Genomic DNA, 24,774 nt, shown 5'->3' with positions numbered 1-24,774 from the left:
GATACCAAATTATCAATCAACTTTATTTTTATAATGCCAATTAGTTAAGTAAAGAGTATGGAAAACTGGTAAGAAAGGAAACCTAATCCATCTCTAAGAAGAAAAAAAAACACAACAAAAGTCACCAAACAATTACCAAAGCAAAAAGTATGGGAGACTGGTATAAAAGGAAACTAGATCCATCTCTGATGGGATCTAGTAGAAAAAAAAAAAAAAAAAAAAAAAAAAAAAAAAAAAAACACGGAACAAATACCAAACAATGTTATCTTTACGATAACAATTACCAAAGCAGAGAGTATAGAAAACTGGTAAGAAAGGAAATCAAATGATCCATCTCTGAGAGATGGATTCTCTAAATCTCTTAAAAGGAAACTCAAACTTTCAATTTCCAACTGAATGAGCCCCCTCTGAATTTTCTATAACAACTCCTTTAATTAGAAGTGGCTTGGCGAAAAGCCGAAAAAATGAAAGAGAAATAAATACAAAGACCCCAATTGGCTCTTTGTTTAGGCAGCACTATTTCGTTGCCCATGATTCCAAATATGTAAGGTTCACTGGGTTCAAATCTACCCACGACCAATCATACGGAATTTAGAAAATTATACTGGGTCAGAGGGATGTTAAGTGATATCTCGTGTAGAAAAGCACATCTACTTTCCATATAAAAGGAATTTCCCCAGTCAGCTGCAAAATACTGGCAGAAGTCCAAACAGGAACTTAACCTTTGGAATTTAATTCACACTTTCCAGAACCACTCGTGTCTTTTCAGAATAGTCTAAACTCTCTAGAGACCAGAATGTATCTTATCATGATGATCTATTACTGCTCGGTCAATAACTTTCCCCTGAAAAATACTTCACTTCCAATGCACCGGAAGGAAAACAAATAAAAGGGTACATTAACTTAAAAGCTAAAGTATACAATAATGGCTCATCCTTCAGAAAATAAGTACAGATATCCAAATGCAGGGCAGTACTAAAGACGGGCAGTGCCATGACCAACTCTGACTTGACATACAGGGCAGTACTAAAGACGGGCAGTGCCATGAACAACTCTGACTTGATATTCAGGGCAGTACTAAAGACGGGCAGTGCCATGACCAACTCTGACTTGATATTCAGGGCAGCACTAAAGACGGGCAGTGCCCGTCTTTAGACGGGCTAGTGCCATGACCAAACTCTGACTTGACATACAGGGCAGTGCCATGACCAACTCTGACTTGATATTCAGGGCAGTACTAAAGACGGGCAGTGCCATGACCAACTCTGACTTGACATACAGGGCAGTACTAAAGACGGGCAGGGCCATGAACAACCCTGACTTGATATTCAGGGCAGTACTAAAGACGGGCAGTGCCATGACCAACTCTTACTTGATATTCAGGGCAGTATTAAAGACGAATAGTGCCATGACCAACTCTGACTTGATATTCAGGGCAGTACTAAAGACCGGCAGTGCCATGACCAACTCTGACTTGACATACAGAGCAGTACTAAAGACGGGCAGGGCCATGACCAACTCTGACTTGACATTCAGGGCAGTACTAAAGACGGACAGTGCCATGACCAAACTCTGACTTGATATTCAGGGCAGTACTAAAGACGGGCAGTGCCATGACCAACTCTGACTTGACATTCAGGGCTGTACTAAAGACAGGCAGTATCATGACCAACTCTGACTTGACATTCAGGGCAGTACTAAAGACAAGCAGCGCCATGACCAACTCTGACTTCACTTCCTAGGCTATCTTCTTATACTGAGATCTATTTGTTAGCAAAAATTTTTCTTATGTGCAAATCAAGAAAATAAGTTCACAGGGTTTTCCAGAGTTTATATCACTATATCTATTGCTTCTATAAGGGTTAATCATTGGGCTGGAACATGCTTGAAGAACTTATGCTACAGCACTGACTTGTGTTTTTGAACAGACTCAAAAACTTCGAATCCAAAGGGCTATACTTGGCAAAGGTAATGCAGTCCACTGATCGGGTCCATTATATAATCTACCAAAAACCTTATAGACCATTATGTTGCATTTAGCAATGTCTAAGAAATTATTATTTCCTGTGGCCTGGTTATTCACTCCATCAATCAACTTGTAAACTTTCTTCTTAACATGAGGCCATTACTATTGCTCAATATAATCATATGTTGTAGCTGAAGATCAGCATCATTCATTACCTTAAGTAGACACTCTTTCAGCTTTACAATGGTTGCTTCCTCAATCGTAGAGGTTTCGAGGTATCCAACTTAGGCCTGGTGATGAGAGAAGTACCTTACACATATTTGAAGCTCTTTACGGCTAGCAACATTCCTCCATTTGCTATACTCTAGTACGTGATAATTAGAAATATTAGTGTCTTTCGACAACTGATTCAGGTATCACTAGTATACACAAACTGAGTCTTCACTTACAGATCTATATCCAAAAATACTAATACTGCTCTTGAATAATACTCAGCATAATTTTTTTTTTGTACCATGTAAAACCTATTGTAATTTTTCTGGAACTGACCTAAATTTCAGTTTAAATGTGAGATTAGAAATCATCAATATCTTGAAATATACTGAGCTTTAACATCTAGACATTCCCGCACAAACAGGTCAACAAAATAGGCCTACAGCAAGTTGATGGAACTCGAAAGGCACTCTTACCTTCAACAGCTAATTTTTCAATATTGGCTAATAATAAACTCTTCTGTAACATTTCAATGCAAATACTAATATTCGCACCTAATAGGCCTATCTTGAAATCTTAGCATAGGCCTATCTTGAAATCTGAGCATTCCAAATATATTTTTTTCAGCCTAATTCGATTACCGAACCCACTTTACATGACTAAAAATGTTCCTCAGGCTGACAGGAGTCAAAACTGGAACTGACCAACTGGAATCTTCATATGACTACAGATTACAAATTTTCAATGTCAAGAAAAACTACAATCTAACTAACTAACTTCACGTCATGAAACGGGAATTGCAGGGCAGGTAGCAATGGCATATCAAATGGAAACGAGGACCTACAAACTAATACTACTAACAACTCACTGCAGCACCAAGCCGCCTGAGGCCGACACAGCTACACATGTTTCTCCTCCGTTCCAACCTCTTCAAACCTTCCCTGTTTATTCCCACCCAATACTTTCCAATTCCCTTTAAATCCTCTGTTTCTACCTCTTCCCACTCAATTCGGGGATAGTCTTCAGGGAAAGCTCGCAAAGGAAAAAGCCTATTTGTTAGCTAGCCAACGCAGTGAAAACGAGGACCCTAGGGACTCTTTTTCAGAAGATAGAGACTACTTTGGATTTAAGAACCATCAGGGAAAAATGGATGACCCCGGATTTAGAAATTACTGATTTTATATCAATGAATCACTGAATCACTGATTTTACATCAATTTTTTGCAGTTCCGACCAGACTCCAGTAGGTTTTGGCTGTCATTGTGACACCATTAGTTTTTGTCTGAATATATCAATTGATGGTTTCCAACAGATTTTGGAAGTTTTGGTGTTTTTTAGGAGTTCATAATTCTGGTACAATAATGACATCTTTTTTGGGACTATACAGAATTATATGGGGATATTTCAAATGCAAAAGAAGTAAGCTTTCAAGTTCCTCAAAGCCTGTACTTTGAAATGGTATATATTTCTTGACTTTCAGCAAACTCCAAGTCAAACTATTATATATTTATAGTAAGAACTGTGTTTAGTAAGTTAAAACCATATTTCATAGACAAATTTCTGATGCAGGCTACTTTTACGAAAATATCAAAAAGTCTAGAGGAACTCTGCATACTCTCAATAGCTAAAACTTCAATTTTTAAATAGCAATGTCCTCTCTGTGCTAATGTACAGATGAAATACACAGACACTGACAAAACAGGCTTGTAAAAGAATAAAATTTGTCCAAAATAAAGGTCTAGACTTTAGTAAAGAGTCCACTAGTCTAACAGAATTACGAACAACTCTATACATGAAGAGCAAAGCAAAAACAAATACTTGAGAAAATTAAAAGCAGTAAATAGAAGTATTGAGGCCATATGGTCTATATAGGCAATAGGAGGCCCCCTAGTTTTTGTGATGCAGGATCACAGTAGAATTATGTACTTGTAGCAAAATGTTTCTCAAAACATGACACACATTTAATAGAGCGCAACTTAGGAAGTTCCCAGACCGTCAGAGCCATAGTTTCAGTTACTACTTGGTTTTCAACCGGAAATATTTGTCATTGTGCGTGCGCGAAGGCGGGATCATGAAGAGTGGTTTAGCTTGTGTCGTTTTAGATGTGTGTCAAAAATCTTCAATGAAGAGTATACATCTTTTTGCTACTGTACGTTACTTCTACTATGTGCAGGATCAACTCAGCATTAAATGGCGGACAGAAAGAACCCCTTTTCCAATGCCTTGGCCAATGGTCAATGCTTGGATGCAATATGGCAGGGAACATCTTTGGAAGACCTGTAGCTACAAGCTTTTTAGAGGTGGCCAAAAAAGAAACACAGTTTTTGCAAAATGTTCTAGCTAGCATAGGAGAAGCTAATCCTAAATGAGTACATTATCTCAAATAACTATGTAGAGGGTATCAGTGATTTCATAGCAGAAGACGGAGGTGTGAAGACAAAAACTGGTGCGTTTCTATTAACGCAGTCTGTTATAGTTTACAAGAAATATCTTTGGACTAATGTTGGGGAGGGGTGGGGTTTCACTTCTTATGCAAGCATCCTTGAGATGATTAAAAGAAAAAAAGAACAAAAGCTTGAGGCTTTACCACTTAGTTGGAGGAACATTTCCAATAAACAATTTCCTATTAGATGTTGTGCCATTGACCACTGATGTATCAGGACATACACATTTGCATCTTACATCTTCATACTGAGCCTGTAAAAAACAACTTGTTATTAATTATAGCTATCCCTTACTAGGACTACAATTAGTTAAATAGGAAATTGTATTCAAAATAAAAAAAAACATTACAATTTAATCTAAATAGTTCCTTAGACCACACTACTATTTCATTTACAATTGAAACGAAAATATATTAGTAACGAATACAATTGTTAATATGACAGTGAAAAATAAAAATAAACACGTTTAATACGAAATAATGCTAAAAGTCCCTTTATTTTGGCTTTGCATCTGGAAGCCTTTATCAACAAAAAGAAAAACTAACCAAACAAAAGACAAAGCAAAACAACAAATGCTATAAAAAAGAAAATAAAAATGAAAACAATAAATGCTATAAAAAACAACAAGAAAAAAAGAAAGAAAAATCACGTTTAAACAAAATCCAATGGTAAAGAAACCACAGCAAAGATATCGTACATAAATCAGAGAACAAATAATAATGAAACAAAGAAAGATGTCTTGGTTATTATTTGTGCTTTGGTTTCTTTACCATTGGATTTTGTTTAAGCAAGTTTTCGTTTTTACCTTTTTTTCGTTTAGTGTTTGTTCTTTTTCTCTATATATTTTGTTCATTTTTAATTTTTTCTGTTGATAAAGGCTTCCAGATATGAATCCAAAATGTTCAAATTTTGTTAAAATTTTGCATCAACATTTTTTATATTTTTTCAATGTTGCGTTAATAACTTTATCCTGTTTCTAATTTACTTTTAATTACAACCTAATCTGTCTTTTCTTGTAATTCACAAAAGAAATTTAGTAACAGTAATTAAAATAAAATAAAAACTTAAAACTAGAATGCTGTCAACCAAAGACAAAATAAAGACTAAAATTCATTTAATTTGATAAGAAACTTTACTAAACTATATAAAAAAATACACTACATAAAGATAAACTAGATGAAGAAAATATCCAGATAAACTAGACAAAGAAACTTTATCTAGATGTATGGGAAGACTGATGAAATTAAATAGGAATTTTCAGCCAATAAACTCTGTTAATAGCATGTACAACAAAGTGGTTATATTCTATTCACCTCATCTGACTGATAGCCTTGATGGTCATGGGTTATGAAACCCTGTTTTTTCAGAAGGCATTCCGAATAAAGCTGCATTTTCAAGATATACAACTTTTAAGTTTAGATAAACCCAAAGGATATGAGCATTGAAGAACTACAAACATGTGATATTCTTCAAGCATTTTCGAGGAGTGATTTATACAAATGCTAATACTACTACTAACAACTCACTGCAGCACCAAGCCGCCTGAGGTCAACGCAGTTACGTGCGCTCCTCCTCCATTGCAATCTATTTAAGGTCTCCCTCTTTACACCTCCCATGAAGTTCCATTTTCCCAAATTCTTCCTTACAACCTCCTCCCACCCAATTCTGGGACAACTTGCTTTTAGTTTGCCCTTAGACGGTGGGCCATAAAGGACAATCTTTGGCAAACTGTCTTCTTTCATGTGCAGAATGTGTCCTAGCCATCACAACCTTTATAACCATAGAAAAAGAGCACCCATGCTTCAGAACCATGTTCGACTACTGTCATCAGTGTAGCTTCCAATATTCTAATCTTGGTCTGCAGACCTATCATCCTATTCTTTCAAACTTTTTTTTTTTCAACTGTGAAAAAACACCTTGAGTCTGGTCTATTCTATATTTAGCATCTTTACTACTCCCACCGTCTTTACTAATAATATTACCAAGATAAGTGAAGCTGTCCATATGATCAATCTTCTTGTTACCCAATATAACCTCCTCACCTTCACTTATTCTCAGTCTAAGCAACTTATACTTCTTAGCATTAATTTTGAAGCCTATGCTTGTGCCCTGAGCTTTCTAAACTTCCAAAAAAGTTATTAAATTTGCTATAATTTTCATCTATGGTAAGTACGATTAATTGTGTGAATTATTTTCTTCCTCCTGATATCCTTGTCACCCTTTATTACTCTTTTATTTACCCATACATCTCATACTGCGGATCTGTTTGGGGCAACACTTATCCTTCAGTTACCAACAAATTAAAATCTGCCCAAAACCATGCGGTCAAAGCAGTTTTTTAGCTGCCCCGACTATATCCAACACAGGACTTGTACTCTGATTTTGGTATTATCCCTTTTGAACAAATCATCAAAAAATTAAATCTATCCCTTGCATACTCCGCTTACCATAAAAATCTTCCCAATTATTATCTTATTTTAATAGTAATAATTCTGAAGCCCTCTGTCTCCATTCATCCAACCATTCCTTCATTGTCCCCAAGGGTTTCGAGTTCCGCCTAGCGATCTCCCATATTTAAGTCTATTCTTCAATGGAATATAATACCCTCCAGTGTCAAGCTATCCGCAGGTTTTCGCACGTTCTATAACAATGTTGCTAAACTTTGATAATATAATCCAATCTCAAAAATTTTAATCAATTTGCTTTAATTACCCATGTTTTCTCTTTCTTTTTTTTGTACTTCTTCTTCTTTTTTTCAATTTGTTGTTGTTATGGTCCTTAACAAGTTTGCTTCTAGGATCTTTGTTAATATTGGTGTTATGTTTTATTTGAATAAATTAAAAACAGCTTCCTGACATACAATTTTGGGGAAGGTGTCCAAAAAGATATTTGTATTCTATTGATTGTAAAAATAATACCTAATTACAGATAGTACCAAGCCCAAACATTCAAGTGAACAGATAAAGCTACTTCCTTTACTCCTGAATGCAATCTGCCTAGCTGGATATTTGATTGTTTAAGAAAAACAATCATTAAGAAAAACCCTATTAAGAAAATTATGGCCCAAGAAGAACATCCAATTAGGTTGATAAAAAGGTCTCACTAAAAAAAAAAGCCAATTCTAACTAACCCATTCCCCACCATCAGCCAATCCCAGCTATCTATGCTGTATCCAAGATAAGCAACCTACTCTCCACATTTATTACAGATATTTTTAATTAATTTATTTGTCCAGTATTAGGCATTGTCCAAGTATTGGGGATACTACCCTTGTATTTTTCATAATGCAACTCTTCTATTCCAGCTGCTTGTTCAGCATTTATTGTTAATAAGCAAAAAGACAAGTGCTAATGACAAAACTAAGAGTACATAAAATTTTGGCTATATATTTGCTCTCAAAGGGTGGGTGGGGGGGAGCAAAGTAACTTTTAGGGATAATACCAGCATAAGTAAGTATTTAAAAATGTTTAAGGTAGTTTAAAAATGTTTAATGGTTTTCTGTAGAAATAGTCATATAAGAGAGCAATTCTTATTCTCCTTGGAGCTGTTTTTCATAACCAGTTGGATAATCTAGATGACACATAAGTATTATTGCAAATGGTGTTTATAATTTCATTTATAGAATACAAATTTTTTGACATTTTCCATTTGGTTAACCCTTATTTTATTCCTAAAAGTTTCAATTAGGCTAACTAACTAGGACTAAACTACTTTTCAAGATAGCAAAACACATCCCATCTTTAAATTTATCAAAACAAATCAGAAAACTAATAATTAGAGCATAAGGTTATACCTGACATGATTAGAGGAGGAGTGGGCAGGGATACAAATATAACAGCAGCAATAATTATTTGAAAAGAACATTGAATGAAGAGCCGAAATATAGTCTATTTGTATATTTTTCCTGTCTGATTTCTGTCATCTTGAATCTTTATTAAGTCAGTCATAACCGTGTTTTTAGTTGTCAGTAATTGGAATAAGCCTATTACCCAAGATCAGAGGCAATGATGTAACATTGCCTATAGTAAAGGTTATAGTAAAAAAGTATCAGTCTATTGGTTGAACACTTCTAAAGGAAACATACTAACAAAATAAAAGTAGTACCATTAGATTCCTTACTTTAAACTGTTTCCAAATATCATGGTTACTATTCTGACATGCACCCTACCCCCGAGTCCCAGATATAGCTGTATGATATATAAACACAAAAAAAAAAAACAAAAAAAAAACAGTTACACTTTAACTGTATAATATGCAAGATGCTTATATTAAACAAATTGTCTTGTTTCCTTCCATTGTTTTAAATACTTTGAAATGATACCCATGCTGAAAGTGTGACATTTGTAAAACCATGATCTATGGTGAAACTGAATATCATCCAGTTTTCAATGCAGAAACCCACTTTAACAAAGAACCTATAACACATCACAAGATTCAACGAATTGAGAAATACATTACTAGAGCTAAATAGGAAACCATCATGGCAAGAGAGAAAACTGTCAAAAAAGTGACCATGATGCTTGGAAAGATCATATAATAAGAAATCTAATGGTATTATTTTCATTTTATTAGCATGTTTCCTTTAGAAAAGGTAAACCACTATACTGACAGTGATTCCTCATTTTATATTCTTTCCAAATATCAAGGTTGGGTTTTTAACAAGGCAACCCCTCCCCCCTCTTGATTGTCCCAAATACAGCCCAAACAATGAATTTGTCTTGTTAACTGAATATTGTAATTGTGGTGGGTTCCTTGTTGAAAGAGGCTTCTATATTCTTATCTTAACATAATAATATCTAGTTTTCTCTGTTATTCATTGCAATATTGGATAAAACTATTATTTGAAACAATCTTAAAAATTGGAAACCAATGAAGAAAACATAATAATCCCATTGATAGAAACTTCCATCAGATTACATATGCTCACCTACCATGGAGGTAAGTCAATTAACTAATAATTTGAAGTGCTTAATCCTGAATGATTTTAATAAAAGAACATATTGTTAAATGTTCTTTGATTGCTTACAAGAACACTTGCTATTCCTGGCAGTGATTTCAGGGCATTTTTCACAGCTTGATCTTGTTTTGGTAAATAATTGAAAAGAACAACAATTTTTTTCAACTGGAAGTAAGAAGCAACATTAAAACTTAATACAAACAGAAAGTATTTTATATATGAGGGGGACTACCCCTTCCTCATCCCTTGCTCTTAGACTGTGAAGTCTTGAAGTTCTTTAAGAATATTTCTGATTCAAATTAAACCAATATTAGGTCTGAGCATTCTTTCTGAAAGGATTGTGACAAAAGTCAAACTTCAGTATAAGGAAGCAGGAGTTCTCCTTGTGTACAGAATAGTTTCTGTTTGTTTTAAGTTTTAATGTTGCTACTTACTTTCAGCCAATAAGGCTTGCTTTTTCATTTAATTTCTTACTGGTTTTCAAACCATGCAAGGATATTGCCACCCCCCCCTCTCTGTGAAATTTTGCCCTGGAAAATTACTGCACAAACATTATATGTAAATAGTGGATACAATCGCATAACTTGAAACCCTTTCTCCAGGGCTGCAGGTAAACATGTAATTCCCAAAGGCATAGTTATTGGATTTTTCAACAATCCTGTATCAACAGCCCCTATACCATCCCAAGGCCAGAATATAATTTGCACTTTAGTGAAAAAATACAAATGAATGTGCATTGTCAGTTTAATATACATATACAAATATTTAGTAATCAAAATGTTAATATTATTTGATTTATTAAAGTTATAAAAGTAAAAACATTTATATTTTTTCAGTAAAGCGCAAATTATGTTCTGGCCTTGGGAAGGCATAGGGGTTTTGAGCCCTACTCATGTTAATTTCTGCTCGTTTTGAGTTTGACTTGGTTATTTATTATAATTTCTGTTTGTTTTGGGTTTCATCTATTTATCAATGCTGATTTGTGGTAGTTTCACGCTTGGTAGATTATTTTATTTTTGCTCATTTTTTGTTTAATGGGGTTCTTTACTTTTCTTTGAAAAACTTATTTTGTTTTCTGAAGTGCACATTATGTCTATGTTGTAACACAATAGTTCCCCAGAGATAAACAACTGGGTTGTCAGGCATTTCATCAAGCAGACATTCCAGCACCCTACACTGAGGGGTTGTCTATGTTTCATAAGTAGTATCTCAGCTTGCCAATCTTTTGCAGAAGGCGCTGATGAAACCTTCAATGCATTGTTTGCTGGGGATGCCATAGTATGGGTTTGCCAATTTTTTGGAGAAGGTGCCAATGAAACCTTCAATGCATCACTTGCCAGGAATGCTGTAGTATGGGTTGACTCTTTACATTGACTTGCATTTGGATATTTTGTGGAAATATATTTAACCACGCAGGTTAAATATATCTAAATATATATATATTTCCCTGCATGGTATATTCCCTGCATACATATATATATATATATTTAATATATATATTATATATCTACTTCCTGAAAAATACCCCCCCCCCATCAAAACCCCCCATGGATTTGAGAATTTTATTTGAGTTTTTTTTTTCTGTAGGGGGAAAGAATTTTTGTACTTGTGTATTATGTGCCACTCACTCAAGTTTACACTGTGTAAAATTCAAGAACAGACCAGTTTTTTCATTAATTTCTTCATTACTTTAGAATAAATTTGGGCTATAGATTTCCATATTAGGGGGGGGGGGGGTAAAGTATAGCGGGTCTGCATGCAAAATGTGTTTGGTACAATTATTCTGCACATTAGATAGATAGATAGAGAAGTGTATTTTAAAGCCAAATATATGGCCATGAACATAGTAAAATAATATAAAAAGGCACAACATAAGAGGGTCCTTCAGTGAGACAACTGCAAAACACACAACAACCACTTGGAAACGAAGACCAAGAATGCTCCCTTTCATCACACAAGAAATCAAGCTAGCAGTCGAAAAGAAAAAGAAGTTCTGGAGAGGGTACAAGGAAGTCCCAACACAGGCAAATCATGACAAATTCAAACAAATACAAAAAAAAGTCCGCTGCCTTACAAGAGAAGTTACTAGAAAGTATGAGGAGTCTTTAGCTTCAGCATTGAAAACAAATCTGAAGAAATTTTGGAAGTATGCCTCCACTCAAAAGCCTGGAAGACATTCAGTAACCAAATTCTCTGTTAATTGGAATACCATAAGCAACCATGGAGATACAGCTGAAGCTCTGAACCACATTTTGCATGCAGACCTGCTATAATTTACCCCCTCCCCCCTAATATGCAAATCTATAGCCCAATTTTATTTCTAATTTAACAAAGAGTCAAACAAAAAACAGGCAAGTTCTCAAATTTTACACAGCATAAACTTAAGTGAGTGGTGCATAATACACAAGTACTAAAGTTCCTTTCCCATAAAAAAAAAAAAAAAAAAAAAAAAAACAACCCAAATAAAATTCTCAAATTTGGAAAGCCTTATTTTCGAAGGGAGGGGGGGGGGGCATTGTTTGGGGGGTAAATGACAGTCACCCTAATAACTATGCCTCCAGGGATACAATGGCCCCCAAAGCCACTTGGGCAAGGATTTTAAATTATGTAATTTACCCCTTTTTACAATCATCATTAAAAAAATTAATTAATTTATTTTATAACCCATCAAAAATACAAAGCATAACAATGGAGTATAACAGAAAAAAAAAACATATACAAAAGCAGGAGCAAATATTGTGCAAATTAAAACTCAATAAGCCAAACAATTCAGAAAAATAGGAAATGTTATATTCTGGTTGTCTTTCGATAGGCTTAGGGTGTTAAGGTTCCAGTAAGGAAGTATTCTGGGATGACATAGCCCTTCACAGCCCCCCAGACAAGTGTTGTATGTTACCCAAGTTGCCCATTGTTAATATACAAGGTTGGTTATTGGGAGGAGGGGGCATGATTGATCCTGAGTCTCCAAAAAGGCTAAGGGTATTATTCAAAAAGTTTAGAAAATACTGACAGGGTTGTCAAAAGGACATACAGCAATATAAAAGGAATGACTAAGGGTATTAAGTTGAAACTTCAAGGGGATGTTGAAAAAGGAATGGAGGAAAACCAGCCACCCCCCCCCCTCTTGCCCTTTTAGATGCTCCCCTTAAGACTGATAAAAATCTCAAAAAAAGCATTTTATTCAAAACAGTTGAAATGTCTAATAGCTATGCTCCAGGCCAAGAAATACAAATTATGCAAATTGTCTATTTTTTACATACATGATTTATTATTTAGAAAGGAGGGAATATTTGATCATGAGTGCATCAAAAAAGGCTGACGGTATGGAGGTGAAATTCCAGAAAATGTTGACAAGTATATGCAATTTGACAAACTTGACAAATATTTTGACAAACTGTTAAAAAAAATAGAGACTTACACAGAATTCAGTGCATATATTTTTACATTAGAGGGTTCATGGTAAATTTGTAGTGGGTCAAATAATTTAGCTAAGATGAAAGTAAAAACATCATTTGATGCTTTTTTTATGCTCTTTCATAATTCATACAAAATGCCTTCTGGGCCCCTTTAAGTGCTCAAGATGCAATTAGCCCCACAAACGAGTACTGAATTATGAAAGAGCATAAAAAAGGCATCAAATGACGTTTTCACTTTCATCTTAGCTAAATTATACGACCCACTAGAAATTTACCCAAAAATGACATCACAAAAAAACTAACATCAATTTTGAGGGGTTTCTAGCTCTTTTTAAAATTTCTTCAAATTTATTTACAAGGAAATATTTTGCAAAGAAGACTAAGGAAAGTACTAATTACTATTCCTGGATTAAATGGCAATTTGTTTTCACAAGCCAGTTTTTTTTTGTTTTAGGAAACATACTGTTTAATATGGTCTGTTATAAGCTGAAAACAATTTTGTTGTAATTCATTTAAGCAGAAGATCTATTTTGCAAGGTTTCAATTCACACAGATTTTTAAAGGTCATCAGGTAAATTTCTAGGTGGCAATATAATTTAGATAGGATGAAAGTGAAAACATCATTTGATGCCTTTTTTTATGCTCTTTCACAATTCAATAATTGCTTCTGGGACTAATTACATCTTGAATTCCAAAGATATATTATATGAATTATGAAAGAGCATAAAAAAAAGCATCAAATGATGTTTTCACTTTTATCTTAGCTAAATTATATGGCCCACTGTAAATTTACCATGAACTTTACCCCCCACCCTCCCATCCCCCTAATGTGCAAATATATACCCTGAATGGGTATATACCCTGAATTGTCAAAAGCAAAGTTTTGAATTGCAAAATTCAGCACTATTTTTGTCAATGGCATTTGAAAAACTTGAAACAGTAGGAAAATGGTTTATATTTTAGTTGCCTAACAAATGAGGTTTAAAATGTTGTAAATAAGTATTTTTGGAATATATTACTCTTGAAAAACTTATTTATAAGCTAGTGGTATGTTATTAACCACTTTTAAATAACTCAACTAGTGTTGATAACTTCTTTGTGTGGTTACAAAAATGGGTAAATTTTTCATTATTCATATTATTGACTTATGAATAAAGTAAATATACCACTCAATACCTATTTTTATGCTCTTTCCAAATATAATAATCATATTTGTCAGAAATGAATTTTACCCCCACCCCTATATATACCAATTCAGGGTATAGGGTACCAAACCAGTTACCAACCCCCAACAAATAAACCAACCCCCCCCCCCCCAAAAAAAAAAAAGAAAACAACTTCTACATCACTGATTTTCCTTAAGAAAGGCAGCTTTTCATCCTTTTCTTCCTCATGCTCATCATACAACAGCATTTCTAGCTCAGTTTAATGCATCTATTGACAAAAAGCAGAGCCTAACTTTTGCCAGTCTAAGAATTTTTCATGAATTTTGAATTTTTTTTGAAAGGCATATAATTATTATTAATAATTAGAAAAAATTTTGATTATTTTTGAGGAATGGTGAGGTTTTTAAATGGTCAGTTTTCTTAACAATAAAAAATCACCCTTTAAAAAATTCAATAGGGTACAGTATTGCTTTACTGGTCACAGCAAACCTATTTCCCAACATGGTTGTTTTTTCTAATCTAAACAGAAAACTGGTTGGAAACTGAATGGATGGCCATGTTGCAAAATTGGTTTGGAGTCTTTTCTCTTGAACTGTTGCTATACAGTTTGTAAAACAAATAACAGAAAACATTATTTAATCTAGTTTTATTCAGGATACTGATACTGTTAGGGCTCTGCCTCGAATTTTACCGTTTTCTCCTTTCTAACCTTTTTCTAAGGTTTCAGTAATCTTTCACATTAAAAAAAATACATTTGCAAAGTTTCTTTGCCTTTTTTCTAGGATTTAATCAAATAACTTCAAGATGAATACTTTATTTGGAAAACCCAATGGAACCTTTGAAACATTTCGTGGTAACAAACTGAAAGCAAGGAGTGATGCAGCTCAATAGTAACCGAAATGCTAAAAAACGGAGTTAAAACAGTTTATTATAACCTTCTATCGAAACAACAACATGGTTTCCGACTAGGCAGATCAGTCGAAACCAATCTGATTGACTCGTATAATTACATAACTGAGCTCCTCGACCAAGGTCTCCCAGTGGATATGATCTTGCTAGACTTTGCTAAAGCCTTCGATAAAGTCTGCCATCGAAGGCTTCATTTGAAACTGAAGGCAATTGGAATTCAAGAGGAAGTGGTGGACTGGATCATGTCTTTCCTAAAGGGAAGAAAGCAGCAGGTCAGAGTTTTTGGTGAAGGTGGCAGAGCTTACTACTCTGAAATAGCTGAGGTCTTAAGCGGGGTTCCTCAAGGAACAGTTTTGGGACCTACACTCTTCAATGTATATATTAATGACGCTCCAAGAACCGTTACAAGCAAGCTTAGCCTGTACGCCGACAACTCAAAGCTCATTGGTCCTGTCGGAACTCAGCAAGGTGTGACCTCAATACAGTCAGATCTTGATAGCTTTGGCAAATGGGCCAAGACATGGAGGCTCAAGTTTAATGTCGAAAAGTGCAAGGTTCTCCATTTTGGAAGAAATAACCCACGATGGCAATACTCGATGTCAGCAAATGCGGTGTGAGACAGCCACTCTCTGAGAGTCCCTCTGAAAGAGATCTGGGGGTTGTTGTAGACGAAGACCTTAATTTCAATTGCCACACCCGAGCTGCAGTAGCAAAGGCAAACCAAACTCTCGGTTTCATCAAACGTACAATGACAAGTAGATCCCCTGCAATAATCACAAAACTTTACAAGAGCCTGGTGAGACCAAGATTAGAATTTGGAATGTGTGTCGCCACGCCAATTAATAAAACAGACCAGATGGCTCTCGAGTCTGTCCAAAGACAGGCGTCAAAATGCGTAAAGGGGCTCAGAGACATGGAGTATGAATACCGACTGCAGAGCCTCAAGCTACCAACTCTGACATACCGTCGGCGAAGAGGTGATATGATAATGACCTACAAACTGCTCAAGTCTGACGACAAGGACCTGCCCAGTTGTCAAGAACCAGGGGTCATTCAGCGAAGCTTTTTCGGAAGCGTGCTAATACAAGGAAGAGGAACCATTTCTTCTCCAACCACATCATATGCCTCTGGAACAATCTGAGCGATACGACAGTGAGTTCACCATCCATTGACAGTTTCAAAGCCAATCTCGATAAGGAATGGGAAACCAAACTATGGCTCACGCAATGGGATGAAGCTGATGTCCCGCAGCCCTATCATCACTAACTGGCGTACACTGGACTTGTCCATATCGCTAGCAAGTGCGATTTAAGGTAATTTAAGGTAATTATAGTGATTCCAACTATATAAGTTTCTTTAAGTTTAGTGTCACCTATTAAAGGCTACAAGCATGATAGAATTTGCTTGGTTTTCAAAACAGGGGAGAAACACCTCCTAAAAGTTAAAAAACTTAATGAAAATCGAATTATCAGATTAAGCATTGTAATTAAATTAAGCTTCTTTTTTTCAAGTATAGGATATAATACTTCAGTTAAATTGTGTGTTTCTTTAGATAAAAATAAGCCTGCAATGAGTTCTGGTGACAGTGATGATAGTTGGTGTTGCATTTATTGCCATGAAGCTTGGAATGGTTGTGGGTGCTTTGGGTTACTTTTAATTGGTATGAGGGGCATATGCATTGGCAATGTATCCCTGAAGTGCTTTCAACCAATTACGCCAGATCAGCAATGGAGCTAAATGAGTTCTTAAAGTCAAGAGGAACAAAGTTTACTGCAAGAATGTTTGGAAGAGTAGAAGTTCTGTTTTATTAGTTAGTACTGTTCCTTTTTGATATTTTTCACATTTTGATATTAAAATTTTATTTGTTTCATTATCAAGCTCCTTTCTAAAAAAAATATGGAATTTTTTTGACAGAAGAAAGATCATGCATGTGTGTTTGTTGTTTTTTTCTAGTGGTGATTGTATAGGCCCAGTGGTCCAAGAATATTGGGAGAGGGCTGATTCAAACAGAGATTAAATGTTTTAGTGCCCATTTTAACTAAATAGATTGTAGGGCAACTAGGCCCTTCCCCCAAAATTGTCTGATCAAAATTTTGTGAAGCATAGTTGAAAGTCTCATTAGCTATACCTTTGCCAGTAACATTGCCCCCCCCCCACAGCACAAGAGGAAAGCTCTATAATTTATAAAATTTACCCATTGTTTACATATAATATATATGTATAGCATACACAAAGAGGATTTCTACAGAAAGGATTTTCTATTGGGAGGGAACTTTCCAGGGGGTAAAATTCTTAGGGGAAATTTTACTCTGGGTAAATTTGCCAAAATTAATATGTGAATTTTTTTATGGATTTTTTTGCAAATATATACCCTGAATTGGTATATAGAGGTGAGGGTGAAATTCATTTCCAACAAAAATGGTTCTTATATTTAGAAAGAGCATAAAAAAAGGCATCAAGTGGTATGTTTACTTTATTCATAAGTCAATAATATGTATAACAAAAATTGGTATAAATTTAAAATTGTGCTTCCTCATAAGGGGACATGTTAAGAAAACAATTCTTACTTTGAAATATGTATAATGATCCTAGTTAACATATTATCCAAGAGGAGAACCTTCATCATCAAGTCTTTCCTATAAAAATCCTTCTTTTTCCAGCTTAAAAGTAAAACTCAACAATAAACCTCCATGCTAAAGATGCAATGCATAAATCTTTTGAAATTGCTGCTATAATAAATTGTTTTTATAGATAGCATTCATCCCAGCTGAGTTCCTGGCTGAGTCCATTCATTTTGAATTGTAGTTAGTTTAGGTTGTATTAATATTTTGTACTTTTGCCACTGCTCTTTGAAAAAAAAAATGGAATTAACAATGACCAGGATGAATGAATGCTCTATAGAACAACTTATTTGGCAATTCATTGCAGCTTCAAAAGATTTAAGCATTTTGTCAGCATGGAGGTTTATTGTAATTTTTTTCTTTTCAGCTTAAGTAAGATTTATTTTCTTAACATTTCTCCTTATCAGGAGCCACAATTCTAAAATTGGTCAATACAAACTGAATCATTTTATTGATTTTAAAGTAAAGTGAATGCGCCATTTGATGCCTTTTTTATGCTTATTACGACAATAGCCTAAAGAGCATTTAAATTAGATATTTTTTTGCGCCCCCCCCCTATATAGAATATACCTAACCTAACTCTGTATGGGCATTTATAGGGGGGGGGGGGCTGAAATCACATTCAAATATAGAATCTTATTATATTTGTTATACGCATAAAAAAAGGCATCACATTTGTGAATAAAGTTATGACTAAAAAAATAATATGGTAAGACACCCAGTAGTTGGCCACCTGCCTATTCTCGGACAGAATGTAACTAACAGGGAACCTAGCTCTAGGCTAATGTGCTTAGAAAGTTTTTATACAAAGACAAAGCTGGTTTCCTTAGATATCCATATATCTAAGCAACAATTTCAACTTGTTGCTTTCTTTGTCTAAAATTAAAATAGTCTGCTAAGTGACCACTAAGTTTAGTAGGCTATGATTTGGTATAGGCTATATTGACCCTAAACTTATACCTTAGGGCCTATTGAATTATAAAAGAGCATGAAAAAAGGCATCAAATGACATTTTTACTTTCATCCTAGCTATATTATAGTGCCACCTAGAAATTTACCAGTCATCAAAGGTCTGAACCCTTTGGAGGGAGAAGGAGTGGAGGTAGGTAAACACCTTCCCAGGACATAGCCTAGGCTACCTTAGCATGTAGACCCATCCCTGAAAGTTTCATTTTCCTAACCTGACCCCTTTCCGAAATAAAGAAAGTAGAAGTTTACCTAAATTGTTTATTTCTTAAGCATATTTCCTTTAAAAGTAGGCTAGTAAAACAATCTGGTAGGCCTAGGCTACCCCAAAAAACCCTGTAACTAGCATAAGCTATCTATTTCTCAGCCTTTAACTAAGTTTCCAGGTAAGATTCACTAGGTACTAAATTGAATAGCACATACATCAGCTGCGAAGGGACAACTTATCATGAAAGCTACTATGGTGAAATATAAAAAATTCGACATCTTTTCATTTTTATCGATTTCTTCGAAAGACTGCAATTTTTGCATCTGTTCACTGTTGCCAGAAGATCCTGTTAAAAAAGGTGCTATTTTTCTTGAAAATAGGGTGGTACACAAATATTTACGTTAATTTTCCGTAGTGCTGTTTGAATTGCTTAATTGGCTATTATGCTAAGTGCAAACGCATCGTCTTTTGACGCAATTTTTAGAAATGCAATTAAAAATTGTGTAAAATCGTTAAGTTTTCAATGTGAAAGTAATTTCCTGCATACCATGCTTCATTAAATTTTGATTTGAACCAATATTCCCTATATTTTCAATTTGAAAGCCATATAAATTTTTTCAAATCAAATCAGACACTATCAGAGCAGTTCGGAGATGTTCTAGTTCTTTTTGTGCGCTATCCACAATAGAGGCAAGAGACGCCCGATCCAAGTTTAACTTTTCAAAGTAGATATCTGGAAAAGTAGCAACTTTACTGAATGCATTTGCTACTCCTTTGGTTTTTTTTCTTAACAGCTTCGCCGAAGTTTTCTTGGTATGATTCGAGCAGAGATTGTTGAACCATTATAACTTTGTACGTGCCGTAGCAGAAAACGACGAACGGGCCATTTCGGATAACCTTGGAATTTTGGTAATGCCAGGCCTCTAATTTCAAGTCCTCCGGGCATCTTAGGAAATTAGGAAAGATGTTACCTCCTTATTTATAGACGTGCCGGCCTTCGTCTGTTCCTAAGATGCCCGGAGGACTTGAAATTCGTCTGTTTCTCAATAAATTCAGCTACACGCCAATGCTTAATCCTTGCAAGCGAGAACTGGTTTCATTAATTAACAAAACAAACAAATCCAGTCTTTTCCGGACACTTTCACAGCAAATCCTTGGCACAAAGCCACACACAGGTAGATCTGTATTTGTACGAGTGACGTAGTTAATGGGATTCAATTTTTACAGTTTCATAATAGTTTATCCTTGTAACTTGAAAAAATAATTCGATTATTTTGGTTTATAATCACGCTTCAAGAACGAGGTAATATCCAGAAAAAAGGTTGTTTTTTGTTTTTCGCATTGAATGAAAGCTAGTTGAAGACTTTCCCAGGAAAAATGAAATAAAGTACATATAACCTTTGGGTCATTCATGCAAACCAAAATCTGACTCACTTTTTCGTTTATGTTCCATCTGCTGCTACATTATCCTCGCCGTGGATATGAAAGAACCAGGTTAGTGCGCTCAAATGTTTTAGCATGCCCATGATAGAGGCTTCCAATGATTAATCCCAATTGTGCTTGCGCTGGTGCCCGGCTAGTCCCCAAAGCAAAAAATTCGTAAATCCGCAGAGTTCAGAAAAACACAAATTCGCAAAGAAGCAAAATTTGCTGGTTTATAGGTTTTCAGTTGTTTTTGGACCTATTTATCATGAAAAATTGGTTCATAATTCCAAATGAAGCTAATTGAAAAAAACAGCAAATTTTCATTTTTTGCCTATTTTACATCTGCCCCAGAAGGTCGAAGGTTGTACAGCAGAGAAGAAAATACACTAGCATTTATCATTATATTTGGAAAGGAAATTGAGAGTGGAACATTAAATGATAAGTTTATTTCTGTCCTAAAACTATTCTTAATGAATTTTTTTTATCACTGTCTATACTACAGAGGAAGTCATTGCAGTGAATCTCCCCAGTCTCCCTGCATCATTTCAATTCCAAAAATTGGACTGAAGCTAAATTTCAAAAACCTACGCCCAAATCATAATTTGAAATTGACACTGACTTGCTTCAATCAAAGTTGAAATTCCCATACAATGGAACTAATCAACCCCCCCCCCAAAAAAAAATCTCGGCAGAAAATCTTCTTCTCTTCCAGTCTTTTTAAATGCCCTTATTTTCTGACTCTGGTTCTAATTTTTTTTTTCAGAGAATTACAACACTAAAGTGCTAAATTTTTACAAATTTCTACAAATAGTTTTACATTTTATCCTAATCATGCCACGGAGCAACATAGGGAAAAATAATGCTAAGATTAGCCCTGTAGTGTCAGGTGTGGCAACCCTGACTACTGTCTAGAGTTGCGTTCAATTTAATAGAACTTAGTTAACTAATAAGTCTACTTTTTTCGCTTTTGGGGTTTGATTTACCAGAAAATGAACCAAGAAATTTTACCGGGCTTTTGCAAATAGAACTGAAAGTTTGGCAAAAATACTAAGTTACTATAGCGTGTAAAAGACTGTAGAAAAAGATGATCAACACTATAACGTTGCCTATAGTAAAGGGCATTCGGCACCAATGTTTTATTATTTCTTTTTCCCAGAGGCACTTCATATGCAAGGGATGGTCGTATAAGCTTTGGAGGGGACTCATTCGATTGGAAATCGGTAGTTTTAGTGCCCCTTTTAAAAGTAATAAGCAATCGGAGGGCAAATAGGCCCCCCTCCAGCGCCCTTTTCCCCAGATGCATCAGATAAAAATTTTGAGATGGTCATTTTGTTAAAAATAATTCAAAAGTCAGATAACAAAAACTCCGGTGTCGACACAATCCCCCAGGGCCCGGGGGTAGGCGTTGTAAGTCATATCCAGGGGGCATATGTGGTTCTTATGAAAGGGATGTTCGTGTAAACTTAAGAGAGGGGTCATTTGATTGGCAACTTAAAGTTTAGTTCACTTTAAGAGTCAAAAGAGAACGGAGGGCAACTACCCCCCCCCACCCTTTTTTCCTTAAATACATGAGATAAAAATGTTGAGATATTAAAAATAGTTCTGAGGACAGATAAAAGAACTCTATTGTTGGCACCCCCCCCCCCCCAGGGCCCGGGGGACAGGCGTTGTAAGTTAGGCACTGGGGGCATATATGGTTCTTATGGAAGGGATGCTCGTATAAACTTCAGAGAGGACTCATTTGATTGGAAATTGAAAGTTCTAGTTCACTTTTTAAGATTCAAAAGAGATCTAAGGGTAACTCCCCCCACGCCCCTTTTCCCCAAACCCATCCAATAAATATAATTCAAAGATCAGATAACAAAAACTCCAGTGTCGACACAACCACCCCAGGCCCGGCGGCAGGCGTTGTAAGTTATGCCCTGGGGGCATATAGGGTTCTTATTGAAGGGATGCCCGTATAAACTTCAAAGAAGGCTGATTTGATTGGGAATTGAAAGTTCTAGTTCACTTTTAAAGAGTAATATGATATCTGAGGAAAACTAGCCCCCCCCCCAACGCCATAAGGCTTTAATGTTTTATTATTTTTTCTTTCCAGAGGCACTTCATATAGAACGGGTGGTCGTATAAACTTCAGAGGGGGCTCTTTCAATTGGAAATCGGAAGTTCTAGTGCTCTTTTTAAGAGTCAAAAGTAATCGGAGGGCAAATAGCCCCCTAGCGCTTTTTTCTTCAAATGTACGCAATAGAAATTTTAAGATAGCCATTTTGTTAAAAATAGTTCAAAAATAAGATAACAAAAACTCCGGGGTCGACAAAACACCCCAGGGCTCGGGGGCAGGTGATGTAAGTTATGCCCTTGGGGTATATATGGTTTTTATGGAGGGGGTGCCCGTATAAAATTCAGAGGGGGCTCATTTGATGGGAAATTAGAAATTCTAGTTCACTTTTTAATAATAAAAGAAGATCAGAGGGACACTAGCCTCCCCCGCACCCAATTTTCCCCAAGCCTACTCGCTAAAAATTTGAGAGAGCCATTCTGTTAAAAATAGCTCAAAAGTCAGACAACAAAAACTCTGGGGTCGACACAACCACCCAGAGCCTTGGGGCAAGTGTTTTAAGTTATGTCCCTGAGGCATATAAGTTTTATGTAAGTGGTGGCCGGATTAACTTTAGAAGTGGCTCATTTGATCGGAACTTGAAAGTTCTAGTTATCTTTTTATGAGTCAAAAGTGATCGGAGGGCATCTACCCCCCCCCCCCCCCCCACACACACACACCCTCTTTTCCCCAAATGTATCGGATCAAAATTTTGAGATAACAAGTTTATTGGAAATAGTCCAACGACAAGATAAAACATTTTGGGGTCAACATCCCAGCCAATCGATCCAGGGGAAAGGGTTGTAACTTATGCCCTGGGGTATATAGTTTATTATGGAACAGGTGGTCGTGTAAACTTCGGAGGGGACTCAAACGATTAGAAATTTAAAGTTATAATTTCGTTTTTAAGAGTCAAAATTGATCCAATGGCAACTAGCCCCCCCCCCCAATCCTCTTTTCCCCAAATACGTCCAATTAAATTTTTTATATAAACATTTTGTTCAAAATAGACCAACTATCATACAACCAAAATTCCAGGGATAACACATCCCCCCAGAACCGAGGGGCAAGTGTTGTAAATAATTATGCCCCAGAAGCATATAAGGTTTTTATGGATGGGATGGTCGTATAAACTAAGTGATCGGAGGGCAACTAGCCCCCACCCCAAGCTATATTCCCCAAATGCATCCGATTAAAATTTTGATATTGCCATTTTGGTCAAAATATTTTAAAGATCAAATAACAAGAACTCCGGGGTCGACACAACCTCCCAGAGTCCGGGTAGTAAGTTTGTATGTAACGCGAGATACACGCAATATATTCTATAGACTGACCAAAACACTATACATTACGACCATGCGTATCTATACAAGCGAACGGTACTCCAAATATGGAGACACTAAAAATAGCCTGAGACATAACCTGCGTACTAGAGCCATGACCTGCATGTACCATAGCCATCAGGACCTAACAACCGCTCATAGCAACCAGAACCGATATAAGGACGGGTTTTCACTGTAATTCATATTAGTAAGCGAATAGAATTAAGAGAGAGAGTAGTTTGATTATACTTCTTTATTTTACAAGATATATATTATTAATAATGAGTGGTATGATTATACTATTAAAAGTTGATAGTAGAGATAGTAGATAGTAGCAGCAATGACACAAAGACTAGAGTACCAAACAAGGCAGTAATAATTACAGGAGAATCTCGACTGAGCCTTGAATGGGATGAAATGTAGGCAAAATATGTGTTATCATTGAGTAAATTCAAATTGGCGGAGCAGTTATACTTTGCAGCGAAAGTTGATATAGTTCATATACATAGATTTCAAGCTGCTTTAAATGCAATATTGAAATATACTGAAGAGAGTAAATTGCATCAGCAATTGAATGTTGTAATTATATACATAATAAAAATGTTTCTAAATCGATAAGGTTTATTTTCCTTGTCAGTATATTAGTAGGTTAACGAATATTATTGAAGTATAAAGAATCCTGGTTAGTCTGAAGTCAGCTGTGAGAGTGTTAGGATTGAAAAAATGGATGGATTTGAGAAAGAGAAAACTAAACTGAATCATTTGATTGTGGAAAAATATTTGATTGAAAAATTTTTCTGTTTCAGGTCAAATAGAGGAAGTATGAAGCTAAATTAAAGACTACTATTGTGTCCAGATTTTTAAAAGGGTGTGTGTTGTTAAAAATTGCTGAAAAATTTTCTACAGCATGCAAATAGCAGGCCAAACTATAAAGTCTTAAAAAACAAAAAGATTTAAACTATTATTTTCTTTTTCCCTGAAAAGACTATGTCAATCTAAAACAAACAGAACTAATTAAAAAAAACTTTTTCCACAAAATAAATTTTTCAAAGAAAAGTAAAGA

The 24,774-nt window shown here is 35.4% G+C and overlaps 1 protein-coding gene across 3 annotated transcripts in view; it reads right to left on the bottom strand.

Annotated features, from left to right (window-relative positions):
- The window catches only part of LOC148941031 (uncharacterized protein CG1161), a 31,421-nt gene extending 12,240 nt beyond the window's left edge, over positions 1-19,181 (bottom strand). For all 3 annotated transcript variants that reach the window (XM_089104815.1, XM_089104814.1, XM_089104816.1), the window contains exons 1-2: positions 19,082-19,181; positions 4,767-4,876 (exon numbers count right to left, since the gene is read on the bottom strand). In XM_089104815.1, coding sequence (XP_088960941.1) covers positions 4,767-4,876; positions 19,082-19,144 — 173 coding nt within the window. In that variant the 5' untranslated portion in view covers positions 19,145-19,181. The remainder of the gene's footprint in view (positions 1-4,766; positions 4,877-19,081) is intronic.
- Positions 19,182-24,774: the final 5,593 nt, after the last annotated feature.

This window comes from Artemia sp. Qi Xiang Cuo, chromosome 19 (assembly GCF_049724085.1).
Source record: "Artemia sp. Qi Xiang Cuo chromosome 19, ASM4972408v1, whole genome shotgun sequence".
NCBI classification, from domain to species: domain Eukaryota; kingdom Metazoa; phylum Arthropoda; class Branchiopoda; order Anostraca; family Artemiidae; genus Artemia; species Artemia sp. Qi Xiang Cuo.
This window is presented reverse-complemented; position numbering and strand designations above follow the sequence as displayed.